Below are 16,859 nucleotides of genomic sequence, written 5' to 3' on the forward strand. Positions count from 1 at the left end.
AAGGTGCAATTCAGTCAATGGTTACAGGACATACACACACATACACATACACATACACATACACACATACACATACACACACATACACATACACACACACACATACACATACACATACATACACATACACACATACACATACACACATAAACACACACATAGACATATGCACACATACACATACACATATACACACACATACACATACACATACACACATACACATACACACACACATACACACACATACGTTCACGTTCGCATATCCAATAGATAGAAATTAACTAAATCAAACCCCCCTCACCCCCCATAACGTCAAAAGTATACAAATGCTCATAATTGTCCTGCCAAACCCCCAAAAAAGAACTAAACACATGCAACATAAATCAGAAGTTACGTATCTTGCGCTGCTCACATTAATTTCCATTCTATTATTAGTTCATCAAAAATTTTATATCAAAAAGGCTATCTATAGATGTGATTTCCCCATTATTAATCGCCTAAAATCTCAACGCAACTACATATTTGTTAACGTAGCTTATTAAATAAAGCGAGACACTGAAAATGCCTAGAAGAGTCACAAGACCCCGTAAACATAAAGGTTTGGTCCTAGCCTTCCTATTAATTATTAACAGAATTACACATGCAAGCCACCACACCCCGGTGAAAATGCCCTCTAAATCCCATATGATTGAAAGGAGCAGGTATCAAGCACACTAAACAAGTAGCTCATAACACCTTGCTCAACCACACCCCCACGGGACAGAGCAGTGATAAAAATTAAGCCATAAATGAAAGTTTGACTAAGTCATGTTAATATTAAGAGTTGGTAAATTTCGTGCCAGCCACCGCGGTCATACGATTAACCCAAATTAATAGGCCTACGGCGTAAAACGTGTTAAGGATTATCATTACACTAAAGTTAAAATTTAACCAGGCCATAAAAAGTTACTGTTAATATAAAATGTACCACGAAAGTGACTTTATTACTTCCAATAACACGATAGCTGAGATCCAAACTGGGATTAGATACCCCACTATGCTCAGCCTTAAACATAGAAAACTCACAGAACAAAATTATCTGCCAGAGAACTACTAGCAACAGCTTAAAACTCAAAGGACTTGGCGGAGCTTTACATCCCTCTAGAGGAGCCTGTTCTATAATCGATAAACCCTGATAAACCTCACCACTTCTAGCTAAATCAGTCTATATACCGCCATATTCAGCAAACCCTTAAAAGGAAGAAAAGTAAGCACAATAATAATACATAAAAAAGTTAGGTCAAGGTGTAACCCATGAAGTGGGAAGAAATGGGCTACATTTTCTAATCAAGAGCATACTCACGAAAGTTTTTATGAAACTTAAAAACTAAAGGCGGATTTAGTAGTAAATTAAGAATAGAGAGCTTAATTGAATAGGGCCATGAAGCACGCGCACACTGCCCATCACCCTCCTCAAGCAATATACCCAAGCATTACATAATAAAATTACATTAAGACAAGAGGAGATAAGTTGTAACAAGGTAAGCATACTGGAAAGTGTGCTTGGGTAAATCAAAGTGTAGCTTGATTAAAGTGCCTGGCTTACACCCAGAGGATTTCATACATCATGACCACTTTGAACCAAAGCTAGCCCAACCAACTACCAACTCAATTACTACAATAACCCTTCAATCAAAACATTTAATACCACGATTATAGTATAGGTGATAGAAATTCTACTTGGAGCTATAGAGGAAGTACCATAAGGGAATGATGAAAGAAATTTTAAAGTAATAAACAGCAAAGATTACCCCTTGTACGTTTTGCATAATGAATTAGCTAGAATAATTTAGCAAAGAGACCTTAAGCTAACCTCTCCGAAACCAGATGAGCTACCTATAAACAATCCACAGGGATAAACTCATCTATGTTGCAAAATAGTGAGAAGATTTGTAGGTAGAGGTGAAAAGCCTAACGAGCCTGGTGATAGCTGGTTACCCAGAACAGAATTTCAGTTCAACTTTAAATTTGCCTAACAACTTTAAAATTATAATGTAAATTTAAAATATAATCTAAAAAGGTACAGCTTTTTAGAACAAGGCTACAACCTTAGTTAGAGAGTAAAACATAATATAACCATAGTAGGCCTAAGAGCAGCCACCAATTAAGAAAGCGTTCAAGCTCAACAATATCATCCTCCCAAATCCCAAAAATCTTAATCAACTCCTAATATATCACTGGGTTAATCTATTTAATAATAGAAGCAATAATGCTAATATGAGTAACAAGAAATATTTCTCCTTACATAAGCTTATAACAGTCAATGAATACCCAATGATAGTTAACAACACGACAAGAACAAGCCACCAATAAAACACTTATCAAATCAATTGTTAGCCCAACACAGGTATGCATCAAGGAAAGATCAAAAGAAGTAAAAGGAACTCGGCAAACACAAACCCCGCCTGTTTACCAAAAACATCACCTCCAGCATATCCAGTATTGGAGGCACTGCCTGCCCAGTGACATTGGTTAAACGGCCGCGGTATCCTGACCGTGCAAAGGTAGCATAATCATTTGTTCTTTAAATAAGGACTTGTATGAATGGCCTCACGAGGGTTTAACTGTCTCTTACTTCCGATCAGTGAAATTGACCTTCCCGTGAAGAGGCGGGAATAAAATAATAAGACGAGAAGACCCTATGGAGCTTCAATTAATTAACCCATAATAAATTCATTTAAATACCAATAGGCTTAACACCACTTTATTAATGGATTAACAATTTAGGTTGGGGTGACCTCGGAGAACAAAAAAACCTCCAAGTGATTTAAGCACAGACAAACCAGTCAAAGCGCTCTATCATTTATTGATCCAATAACTTGATCAACGGAACAAGTTACCCTAGGGATAACAGCGCAATCCTATTTGAGAGTTCATATCAACAATAGGGTTTACGACCTCGATGTTGGATCAGGACATCCTAATGGTGCAGCAGCTATTAATGGTTCGTTTGTTCAACGATAAAAGTCCTACGTGATCTGAGTTCAGAATGGAGTAATCCAGGTCGGTTTCTATCTATTACAACATAACAACCTCTCCCAGTACGAAAGGATTAGAGAAGTAAGGCCCATTCTATTAAAACGCCTTAGGACTAATAGATGATATAATCTAAATCTAGCCAGTCCACTTATTTGATAGCCCTAGAAATAGGGCTGGTTAGGGTGGCAGAGCCCAGTAATTGCGTAAAACTTAAGCTTTTATCCTCAGAGGTTCAAGTCCTCTTCCTAACATCATGTTTATAATTAATATTATCTCACTAATTGTGCCTATCTTACTTGCTGTAGCCTTCTTAACATTAGTGGAACGAAAAATCCTAGGGTATATACAACTCCGTAAAGGCCCAAACATCGGAGGCCCCTACGGTCTATTACAGCCAATCGCAGACGCTGTAAAACTTTTCATCAAAGAACCCCTACGACCCCTAACATCATCCATCACTATATTCGTTATAGCCCCAATTCTAGCTCTAACACTAGCTCTAACCATATGAATTCCACTACCAATACCCTACCCCCTCATCAATATAAACCTAGGAATCCTATTTATACTAGCAATATCCAGCCTAGCCGTCTACTCCATCCTGTGATCAGGATGAGCCTCAAATTCAAAATACGCCCTAATTGGAGCTCTACGAGCCGTAGCCCAAACAATCTCCTATGAAGTCACATTAGCCATTATCCTTTTATCAGTACTATTAATAAACGGCTCTTTCACTCTATCCACACTTATTATCACACAAGAACACTTATGACTGATTCTCCCCGCGTGACCCCTAGCCATAATATGATTTATCTCAACCCTAGCAGAAACCAACCGCGCCCCATTCAACCTAACAGAAGGAGAATCAGAACTAGTTTCCGGATTCAATGTCGAATATGCAGCTGGACCATTCGCCCTATTCTTCCTAGCCGAGTACGCAAATATTATCATAATAAACATCCTCACTACCATCCTATTTTTTTGCGCATTCCATGCCCCTTACTTACCAGAACTATATTCAATTAATTTCATCATAAAAACACTCTTACTAACAATCTTCTTCCTATGAATCCGAGCATCCTATCCACGATTCCGATACGACCAACTAATACATTTACTATGAAAAAACTTCCTCCCTTTAACACTAGCCTTATGTATATGACATATAGCCCTACCCATTATAACAGCAAGTATCCCCCCACAAACATAAGAAATATGTCTGACAAAAGAGTTACTTTGATAGAGTAAGTTATAGAGGTTCAAGCCCTCTTATTTCTAGAATTATAGGAATTGAACCTAATCCTAAGAACTCAAAAATCTTCGTGCTACCAAACTTACACCAAATTCTACAGTAAGGTCAGCTAAATAAGCTATCAGGCCCATACCCCGAAAATGTTGGTTTATCCCCTTCCCGTACTAATTAAACCCCCCATCTTCATCACCATTATATCAACTGTCATCCTAGGAACAATCATAGTACTAACAAGCTCCCACTGACTAATGATCTTAATCGGATTCGAGATAAATATACTAGCTATTATTCCCATCCTAATAAAAAAGTTCAATCCACGAGCCATAGAAGCATCAACAAAATATTTCCTCACCCAAGCCACCGCATCTATGCTCCTTATATTAGGTATTATTGTCAACTTACTACTATCAGGACAATGAACAATACTAAATGCCCCCAATTCAATCACATCAAACATGATAACAATCGCCCTAGCGATAAAACTAGGACTATCTCCTTTTCAATTCTGAGTGCCCGAAGTGACCCAAGGAGTTCCATTATCATCAGGAATAATCTTACTAACATGACAGAAAATTGCTCCCCTATCCATCCTATATCAAATTTCCCCCTCCATTAACCCAAACCTATTAATAGCTATAGCTATTATATCTGTCCTAGTAGGAGGCTGAGGAGGCCTTAACCAAACACAATTACGAAAAATCCTAGCATACTCATCAATTGCTCATATAGGATGAATAATCGCTGTAACAACATACAACCCAACCCTGATAATCCTAAACCTAGTAATTTATATTACAATAACTCTCAGGACATTCATATTATTTACACTCAGCACATCCACAACTACACTATCACTATCACATACATGAAATAAACTCCCACTAATCACATCACTCATCCTAATAGTTATGCGATCACTAGGGGGCCTCCCTCCCCTCTCAGGCTTCATCCCCAAATGAATAATCATCCATGAACTCACAAAAAACAATATAATCATCGCAGTAATATTCATAGCAATAACAGCCCTATTAAACTTATATTTCTACATACGATTAACCTATGCAACCGCACTCACCATATTCCCCTCAACAAATATCATAAAAATAAAATGACAATTTGAGAATATAAAAAACATAACCTTCTTATCACCACTAATTGTTATCTCAACTATACTTTTACCCCTCACCCCAATAACACTAACACTATTATAGAAGTTTAGGTTAAAAAGACCAAGAGCCTTCAAAGCCCTAAGTAAGTGCAACTCACTTAACTTCTGAATTTACTCTAAGAACTGCAAGAGTACATCTCACATCTACTGAATGCAAATCAGTCACTTTAACTAAGCTAAGCCCTTCCTAGATTGGTGGGCTACCATCCCACCAAACTTTAGTTAACAGCTAAATACCCTAGTCAACTGGCTTCAATCTACTTCTCCTGCCGCAAAGAAAAAAAGGCGGGAGAAGCCCCGGCAGGGTTGAAGCTGCTTCTTTGAATTTGCAATTCAATGTGATATTTCACCACAGAGCTTGGCAAAAAGGGGACTAAACCCCTATTCTTAGATTTACAGTCTAATGCTTTTATCAGCCATTTTACCTATGTTCATAAATCGATGATTATTTTCCACAAATCATAAAGATATCAACACCCTTTACCTTCTATTTGGTGCATGAGCCGGAATAGTAGGTACTGCTCTCAGTCTGCTAATTCGTGCTGAATTAGGTCAACCCGGCACTTTATTGGGAGACAATCAGATCTACAATGTAGTCGTAACAGCCCATGCATTCGTAATAATTTTCTTTATAGTTATACCCATCATAATTGGAGGTTTCTGGGGGTGCCTGGGTGGCTCAGTGGATTAAGCCGCTGCCTTCGGCTCAGGTCATGATCTCAGGGTCCTGGGATCGAGCCCCGCATCGGGCTCTCTGCTCTGCAGGGAGACTGCTTCCTCCTCTCTCTCTGCCTGCCTCTCTGCCTACTTGTGATCTCTCTCTCTGTCAACTGAATAGGTAAAATCTTTAAAAAAAATAATAATTGGAGGTTTCGGAAACTGATTAGTCCCCCTAATAATTGGTGCACCCGACATAGCTTTTCCCCGAATAAATAATATAAGTTTCTGACTCCTGCCTCCCCCCTTTCTTCTTCTCTTGGCCTCCTCCATAGTAGAAGCAGGTGCAGGAACAGGATGGACTGTATATCCTCCTCTAGCAGGAAACTTGGCACATGCAGGAGCATCTGTAGATTTAACAATCTTCTCTCTTCATCTAGCAGGTGTCTCATCCATCCTAGGAGCTATTAATTTTATTACTACTATCATTAACATGAAACCCCCTGCAATATCACAATACCAAACTCCCCTATTCGTATGATCCGTCCTAGTTACAGCCGTACTCTTACTTCTATCATTACCAGTTTTAGCAGCTGGTATTACCATATTACTAACAGACCGAAACCTAAATACAACCTTCTTCGATCCTGCTGGAGGAGGAGATCCCATTCTTTACCAACATCTATTCTGATTTTTTGGGCATCCTGAAGTATATATCTTAATCCTACCAGGATTTGGAATTATTTCACATGTTGTCACCTATTACTCAGGGAAAAAAGAACCATTCGGCTATATAGGAATAGTCTGAGCAATAATATCCATCGGTTTCTTAGGGTTCATTGTATGAGCCCACCACATGTTTACTGTAGGAATAGACGTCGACACACGAGCATACTTCACCTCAGCTACCATAATTATTGCTATTCCTACAGGAGTTTAGGTATTTAGCTGACTAGCCACTTTACATGGGGGTAATATTAAATGATCACCAGCTATACTATGAGCCCTAGGGTTTATCTTCCTATTTACAGTAGGGGGTTTAACAGGTATCGTCCTATCAAACTCATCACTAGACATTGTTCTTCATGATACATATTACGTAGTAGCACATTTTCATTATGTCCTTTCAATGGGAGCAGTTTTTGCAATCATAGGTGGATTCGTTCATTGATTCCCACTGTTTACAGGGTATGCACTAAATGATGTTTGAGCAAAAATTCACTTTACAATCATATTTGTAGGAGTAAATACCACATTCTTTCCACAACATTTCCTAGGTTTATCAGGTATACCTCGACGATACTCCGACTACCCAGATGCCTACACAGCGTGAAACACAGTCTCCTCTATAGGCTCATTTATTTCATTAACAGCAGTTATACTGATAATTTTCATAATTTGAGAAGCCTTCGCATCCAAACGAGAAGTACTAACGGTAGAACTCACCTCAACAAACGTTGAATGATTACATGGATGCCCTCCCCCATATCACACATTTGAAGAGCCAACCTATGTACTATCAAAATAAGAAAGGAAGGAATCGAACCCCCTAAAACTGGTTTCAAGCCAATGTCATAACCATTATGTCTTTCTCGATAAAGAGATATTAGTAAAAATTACATGACTTTGTCAAAGTCAAATTATAGGTGAAAATCCTTTATATCTCTATGGCATATCCCTTCCAAATAGGTCTCCAAGATGCAACCTCCCCTATTATAGAACTACTACACTCCCATGACCATACATTAATAATCGTATTCCTAATTAGCTCCCTAGTCCTATATATCATTTCATTAATGTTGACTACCAAGTTAACCCATACCAGTACTATGGATGCCCAAGAAGTTGAAACAATTTGGACTATCCTACCTGCTATTATCTTAATTCTAATCGCCTTACCCTCACTACAAATTCTCTACATAATAGATGAAATCAACAATCCTTCCCTAACTGTAAAAACCATGGGCCACCAATGATACTGAAGTTACGAATATACAGATTATGAAGACTTAAACTTTGACTCTTACATAATTCCAACCCAAGAACTAAAACCCGGGGAGCTTCGACTACTAGAAGTGGATAACCGAGTAGTCCTTCCAATAGAAATAACTATTCGTATACTAATCTCCTCTGAAGACGTATTACACTCATGAGCCGTACCATCACTAGGACTAAAAACCGATGCTATCCCAGGACACCTTAATCAAACAACCCTTATAGCCATACGACCAGGACTATACTACGGCCAGTGTTCAGAAATCTGTGGCTCTAATCATAGTTTCATGCCAATCGTACTTGAACTAGTACCCCTATCCCATTTTGAAAAATGATCCGCCTCAATACTATAAACTCATTGAGAAGCTATACAGCATTAACCTTTTAAGTTAAAGATTGAGAGTAAACCTCTCCTCAATGATATGCCACAACTAGATACTTCAACAACTAATCACAATCTTATCAATAATTATTACCTGATTTTTTATATTTCAACTAAAAGTGTCAAAATACAACTTTCCAGAAAATCCTGAACAAAAACTAGTGTCTATACCAAAACCCATCACACCTTGAGAAAAAAAAATGAACGAAAATCTATTTTCCTCTTTCATTACCCCAACAATAATAGGACTCCCTATTGTTATTATCATCATTATATTCCCAAGCATTCTATTCCCCTCACCAAATCGACTAATCAATAACCGACTAATCTCCATCCAACAGTGATTAGTACAACTAACATCTAAACAAATGCTGTCCATCCATAACCAAAAAGGTCAAACTTGAGCACTGATATTAATATCCTTGATCCTGTTTATTGGTTCTACCAATTTACTAGGTCTATTACCTCACTCATTTACCCCTACTACTTAACTATCCCTAAACTTAGGTATAGCTATTCCCCTATGGGCAGGAACAGTAATTGTTGGATTCCGACATAAAACAAAGGCATCCTTAGCCCACTTCCTACCACAAGGAACACCACTCCTTCTAATCCCTATACTTGTTATCATTGAGACTATTAGCCTATTCATCCAACCAATAGCCCTAGCCGTACGATTAACAGCAAATATTACTGCAGGCCACCTATTAATTCATCTGATTGGAAGTGCCACTTTGGCCCTAATAAATATCAGCACTACCACAGCCATAGTAACCTTTATTATCCTCATTCTTCTAACCATCCTAGAATTCGCAGTAGCCCTTATCCAAGCCTACGTCTTCACCTTATTAGTAAGCTTATATCTGCATGACAACACTTAATGACCCACCAAACCCATTCATACCATATAGTCAACCCAAGCCCATGACCTCTAACAGGAGCCCTCTCCGCCCTCCTTATAACATCAGGCTTAGTAATATGATTCCATTTTAACTCAATTTACCTCTTAGCTCTTGGTATAACAACCAACCTATTAACTATATATCAATGATGACGAGACATTATCCGCGAAGGAACATTCCAAGGTCATCACACCCCTACAGTCCAGAAAGGCTTGCGATACGGAATAGTCCTTTTTATCGTATCAGAAGTTTTCTTCTTTGCAGGCTTCTTCTGGGCCTTCTACCATTCAAGCCTAGCACCAACCCCCGAACTAGGGGGATGCTGGCCACCTACAGGTATCACACCCCTAAACCCACTAGAAGTCCCACTACTTAACACCTCAGTCCTCCTAGCCTCTGGAGTCTCCATTACCTGAGCCCATCACAGCTTAATAGATGGTTACCGTAAACATATACTTCAAGCACTATTTATTACAATCTCTCTAGGCTTATACTTTACCCTTCTACAAGCCTCAGAGTATTATGAAACATCATTTACAATCTCCGATGGAGTTTATGGCTCTACATTCTTTATGGCCACAGGATTCCATGGCCTTCACGTTATCATCGGGTCTACCTTCCTCATCGTATGCTTTCTACGCCAGCTAAACTATCATTTTACATCTAACCACCATTTCGGCTTCGAAGCAGCTGCTTGATATTGACATTTCGTAGATGTAGTATGACTATTCCTTTACGTCTCCATTTATTGATGAGGGTCTTATTTCTCTAGTATTAACAAGTACAGTTGACTTCCAATCAACTAGTTCTGGTAACAACCCAGAGAGAAGTAATAAATATAATATTAGCTCTCCTCATTAACGCATCACTAGCGTCCCTACTTGTCCTAATCGCATTCTGACTTCCCCAACTAAACATTTATACAGAAAAAGCAAGTCCCTACGAATGCGGCTTTGACCCCCTAGGATCAGCACGCCTACCTTTTTCCATAAAATTCTTCCTAGTGGCCGTCACATTTCTTCTATTTGACTTAGAAATTGCACTACTCCTACCACTACCATGAGCCTCACAATCAATCAACCTAAATACAACACTTGCCATGGCGCTAGTACTAATTCTCCTATTAGCAACAAGCCTAGCCTATGAATGAACAGAAGAAGGCTTAGAATGAAATGAATAATGATAATTAGTTTAATTAAAATAAATGATTTTGACTCATTAGATTGTAATCTATATTACAATTATCAAATGTCCATAGTCTATATTAACATCTTTTTAGCCTTCACTCTATCCTTTATGGGGTTACTCATCTACCGATCCCACCTAATATCCTCCCTACTTTGCCTAGAAGGCATAATACTATCACTATTTGTTATAATGACAGTAACTATTCTGGTTAATCACCTCACATTAGCTAGTATAGCTCCTATCATTCTCCTCGTATTCGCAGCCTGTGAAGCAGCCTTAGGATTATCTCTATTAGTTATAATCTCTAATACATATGGAACCGACTACGTACAAAATCTAAATCTACTACAATGCTAAAAATTATTATCCCCACTATAATATTAATTCCCCTAGCATGATTATCAAAACCTAACATAATCTGAATTAATACAACAGCCCACAGCATACTAATTAGCCTTATCAGCCTTACATATCTTAATCAATTCGTAGACAACAACCTAAATTTCTCATTGCTGTTTTTTGTGGACTCTTTATCAGCACCCCTCCTAATACTCACTACATGGCTTCTACCATTAATACTTATAGCAAGCCAATATCACCTGTCAAAAGAAACCCTCACCCGAAAAAAACTCTACATTACAATATTAGTTATACTACAACTCTTTTTAATCATAACATTCACCGCAACAGAACTAATCATATTTTACATCTTATTTGAAGCCACATTAATACCAACACTTATTATTATTACCCGATGAGGCAACCAAACAGAACGCTTAAACGCTGGACTATACTTCCTATTTTATACCCTAGTGGGCTCCCTGCCCCTTCTAATCGCACTATTATGAGCCCAAAACAACCTAGGTACCTTAAACCTATTAGTGATCCAATACTGAGTACAACCACTGTTAAACTCATGATCAAACGCCTTGCTATGACTAGCATGCATGATGGCATTCATAGTAAAAATACTTCTATATGGCCTCCACCTATGACTTCCAAAAGCCCACGTAGAAGCCCCCATCGCCGGATCCATAGTCCTCGCCGCCGTACTCCTTAAACTAGGCGGTTATGGGATAATACGTATTACTATATTATTAAATCCACTGACCAACCTCATAGCTTACCCTTTTATAATATTATCCCTATGAGGAATAATTATAACAAGCTCTATTTGCCTACGCCAAACAGACCTAAAATCTCTAATTGTCTACTCTTCTGTTAGCCATATAGCCCTAGTAATCATAGCAGTCCTCATCCAATCACCATGAAGCTACATAGGAGCAACAGCCCTAATAATTGCCCACGGTCTGACATCATCTATATTATTCTGTTTAGCCAACTCCAACTATGAACGCATCCACAGCTGTACCATAATCCTCACGCGAGGTTTACAAACACTCCTCCCATTAATAGCTGCATGATGACTACTTGCTAGTCTAACTAACCTGGCTTTGCCACCCACAACTAACCTAGTAGGGGAGCTATTCGTAGTAATAGCCTCATTTTCATGATCTAATATTACCATCATTCTAATAGGAATTAACATCACCATTACAGCCCTATATTCCCTATATATACTAATTACTACACAACGCGGAAAATATACACACCACATCAAAAACATCAAACCATCCTTCACACGAGAAAATTCCCTAATAGCTCTCCACCTATTACCCTTATTACTCCTCTCACTCAACCCTAAATTCATCCTAGGACCCATCTACTGTAAATATAGTTTAACAAAAACATTAGATTGTGAATCTAACAATAAAAGCTTAACCCTTTTTATTTACCGAAAAAGTATTACGCAGGAACTGCTAACTCGTGCTTCCATTTATAAAAACATGGCTTTTTCAACTTTTAAAGGATAGTAGTAATCCATTGGTCTTAGGAACCAAAAAATTGGTGCAACTCCAAATAAAAGTAATCAATCTATTTACCTCCTCAATTTTAGTGACACTATTCATACTTACTATCCCAATCATAATGACCAATACTACTATATATACCAACAAACTCTACCCACAATACGTAAAAACCACTATCTCCTATGCTTTCATAATCAGCTTAATCCCCACAATAATTTTCCTTCATCTAGGACAAGATATAATAATTTCAAACTGACACTGAATTACATTCCAAACTATGAAACTATCCCTCAGCTTTAAACTAGACTACTTCTCAATAATCTTCATTCCAGTAGCATTATTTGTCACATGATCAATTATAGAATTCTCAATATGATACATACACTCAGACCCTTATATTAACCGATTTTTCAAATACTTACTACTATTCCTCATTACCATAATAATTTTAGTTACTGCCAACAATATATTTCAACTCTTCATCGGTTGAGAAGGAGTAGGTATTATATCCTTTCTACTTATTGGTTGATGGTATGGACGGACAGACGCAAACACCGCCGCACTACAAGCTGTCCTGTATAATCGTATCGGAGACGTAGGATTTATCCTGGCCATAGCCTGATTCCTATCTAACCTGAACACATGAGATCTACAACAAATCTTTAAGACCAATCACGAAAACCTAAATATCCCTCTCATAGGCCTACTACTAGCAGCCACTGGAAAATCTGCTCAATTTGGACTCCACCCATGACTACCCTCAGCTATAGAAGGACCCACTCCTGTATCAGCCCTATTACACTCAAGCACAATAGTCGTAGCCGGAGTATTCCTCTTAATCCGATTTCACCCCTTAATAGAACATAATAAAGCTATACAAACCATCACACTATGTTTAGGAGCAATAACAACCCTATTCACAGCAATCTGTGTTTTAACACAGAATGATATCAAAAAAATTGTAGCTTTCTCTACTTCAAGTCAACTAGGACTAATAATCATAACTATTGGCATTAACCAGCCTTACCTAGCATTTCTCCACATCTGCACACACGCATTCTTCAAAGCCATGCTATTCCTATGCTCAGGCTCAATCATCCACAACCTAAACGATGATCAAGACATTCGAAAAATAGGAGGCCTATTCAAGGCACTACCATTCACCACCACCTCCCTAATCGTTGGAAGCCTAGCACTTACAGGTATACCTTTCCTAACAGGATTCTACTCCAAAGACCTAATCATTGAGACTGCCAACACGTCGTATACCAACGCCTGAGCCCTACTAATTACTCTCGTCGCCACATCCATAACAGCAGCCTACAGCACCCGAATTATATTCTTCACACTCCTAGGACAGCCTCGCTTTAACCCAACTATCATAATCAACGAGAACAATCCACTCCTAATTAACTCCATTAAACGTCTCTTTTTGGGAGCATTCTCACAGGATTTTTAATCTCCCACAATATTACACCCACCACCACCCCACAGATAACTATGCCTCATTATCTTAAAACTACGGCTCTTACTGTAACCATCTTGGGCTTCATCCTGGCACTAGAACTTAGCCTTACAATACAGAACCTAAAATTTAAACACCCATCAAATCTGTTTATATTTTCAAACATACTAGGCTACTTCCCCACCATCATCCACCGCCTAATACCCAAAACAAACCTATTTATAAGCCAAAAGTCAGCAACAACATTACTAGACATAATTTGACTAGAAAAAATATTACCTAAATCTATCTCTCAGTTTCAAATAAAATCCTCAATCGCCATTTCCAACCAAAAGGGCCTAATCAAACTATACTTCATATCTTTCATCCTCACTCTAGTCCTTAGCTTACTCACACTTAATTTCCACGAGTAACTTCCATAATCACTAATACCCCGATAAGAAGAGACCAACCAGTAACAATAACCAATCAAGTCCCATAACTATACAAAGCCGCAATTCCCATAGCCTCTTCACTAAAAAATCCTGAATCACCTGTATCATAAATAACCCAATCACCTGCCCCATTAAATTTTAACACAACCTCGACCTCAACATCATCTCCCTTCAAAATATAGCAAGCCATCAACAATTCAGACAATAAACCAACAATAAAAGCCCCTAAAACAGCCTTATTAGAAACCCAAACCTCAGGATACTGCTCAGTAGCCATGGCCATAGTATACCCAAATACAACAAGTATACCACCCAAATAAATCAAAAACACCATTAATCCCAAGAAAGATCCCCCAAAACTTAACACAATCCCACAACCAACAGCCCCACTAATAATTAAAACCAACCCACCATAGATAGGAGAAGGTTTTGAAGAAAACCCTACAAAACTAACTACGAAAATAACACTTAGAATGAATACAATATATATCATCATTATTCCTACATGGAATCTAACCATGACTAGTGACATGAAAAATCACTGTTGTATTTCAACTAGAAGAACATTAATGACCAACATTCGTAAATCACACCCACTGACCAAAATTATCAATAATTCATTTATTGACCTACCCACACCATCCAATATCTCAGCATGATGAAACTTTGGCTCCCTCCTTGGAATCTGCCTAATCCTACAAATTCTTACAGGTTTATTCCTAGCCATACATTACACATCAGACACCACCACTGCCTTCTCATCAGTCACACATATTTGCCGAGACGTTAACTATGGTTGAATCATTCGATACATGCACGCTAATGGAGCCTCCATATTCTTTATCTGCCTATTCTTACATGTAGGACGAGGCCTATACTACGGATCCTATATATTTCCTGAAACATGAAACATCGGCATCATCTTATTATTTACAGTAATAAAAAACTGCATTCATAGGTTACGTCTTACCATGAGGACAAATATCCTTTTGAGGTGCAACCGTAATTAGCAACTTATTATCAGCTATCCCATACATCGGAACCAACCTCGTAGAATGAATCTGAGGAGGATTCTCAGTAGATAAAGCTACCCTCACACGATTCTTTGCCTTCCACTTCATCCTACCATTCATCATTTCTGCCTTAGCAGCAATCCATTTACTATTCCTCCACGAAACAGGATCCAATAACCCCTCTGGAATCCCTTCTAATTCTGACAAAATCCCATTCCATCCATATTACACTATTAAAGATATCCTAGGAGCCTTACTCCTAATATTAACGCTCATGATCCTAGTGCTATTTTCACCCGACCTATTAGGAGACCCAGACAACTACACCCCCGCCAACCCACTCAATACACCACCCCATATCAAGCCCGAATGATACTTCTTATTTGCATACGCAATTCTACGATCTATCCCCAACAAACTAGGAGGGGTGTTAGCCCTAATCTTCTCTATCCTAATCCTAGCCATTATCCCATTATTACATACCTCAAAACAACGAAGCATAATATTCCGCCTATTAAGTCAATGCCTGTTCTGATTACTAGTTGCAGACCTCCTCACCCTAACATGAATCGGAGGCCAACCAGTAGAACACCCATACATTGCCATCGGCCAACTAGCCTCCATCCTCTACTTTACAATCCTCCTAATCTTAATACCAGCGACCAGCATCATCGAAAATAACTTACTAAAATGAAGAGTCTTTATAGTATAACAATTACCTTGGTCTTGTAAACCAAAATGGAGAAAGACACCTCCCTAAGACTCAAGGAAGAGACAATAGCCCCACCATCAGCACAAAGCTGATATTCTAACTAAACTATTCCCTGATTTTCCCACCTAATTATTTTTTTTTCAATTCATATATTTAACAACATCTACTGCATTTTCTCAGCACACACTTTTCTTTTTGCCCCTATGTACGTCGTGCATTACTGGTTTGCCCCATGCATATAAGCATGTACATATAGTGATTGGCATGACATAAATGCATCTCACTTAGATCACGAGCTTGGTCACCAAGCCTCGAGAAACCATCAATCCTTGTACGATGTGTACCTCTTCTCGCTCCAGGCCCATCGCATGTGGGGGTTTCTATACTGAAACTATACCTGGCATCTGGTTCTTACTTCAGGGCCATGATAGTCCTCAATCCAATCCTACTAACCCTTCAAATGGGACATCTCGATGGACTAATGACTAAAATGTCATGTCAAGAACATGTTCTTTCAAACAACAAGCTCCTAGTTTCATTTATTTTTTCTATTGTTTTTTTTTTTTTTCTTTTTGGTTTGTATTTCATTGATTTCTGCTCTGATCTTTATGATTTCTCTTCTCCTGCTGGGTTTAGGGTTTCTTTCTTGTTCTTTCTCCAGCTCCTTTACGTGTAGGATTAGGTTGTGTACTTGAGACCTTTCTTGTTTCTTGCGAAAAGTTTGTACCGCTAAATATTTTACTCTCAGTACTGCCTTTGCTGTGTCACACAGATTTTGAAACGTTGTGCTTTCATTATC

General features: G+C 38.4%; 1 protein-coding gene and 1 pseudogene across 1 annotated transcript; one reads left to right on the plus strand and one right to left on the minus strand.

Annotated features, from left to right (window-relative positions):
* The first annotated feature begins 5,819 nt into the window (after nt 1–5,819).
* Nucleotides 5,820–8,449, plus strand: LOC123935883 (annotated as a pseudogene).
* A 247-nt stretch (nt 8,450–8,696) lies between these two features.
* LOC123935884 (NADH-ubiquinone oxidoreductase chain 6-like) lies at nt 8,697–16,538 on the minus strand. The gene has a single exon (XM_045996721.1). The coding sequence runs from the start codon at nt 14,865–14,867 to the stop codon at nt 14,370–14,372; it is 498 nt and encodes a 165-aa protein (XP_045852677.1). The 5' UTR covers nt 14,868–16,538; the 3' UTR covers nt 8,697–14,369.
* Between the last annotated feature and the right edge of the window lie 321 nt (nt 16,539–16,859).

The sequence above is a fragment of the Meles meles genome, chromosome Y (assembly GCF_922984935.1).
Source record: "Meles meles chromosome Y, mMelMel3.1 paternal haplotype, whole genome shotgun sequence".
Lineage (NCBI taxonomy): Eukaryota > Metazoa > Chordata > Mammalia > Carnivora > Mustelidae > Meles > Meles meles.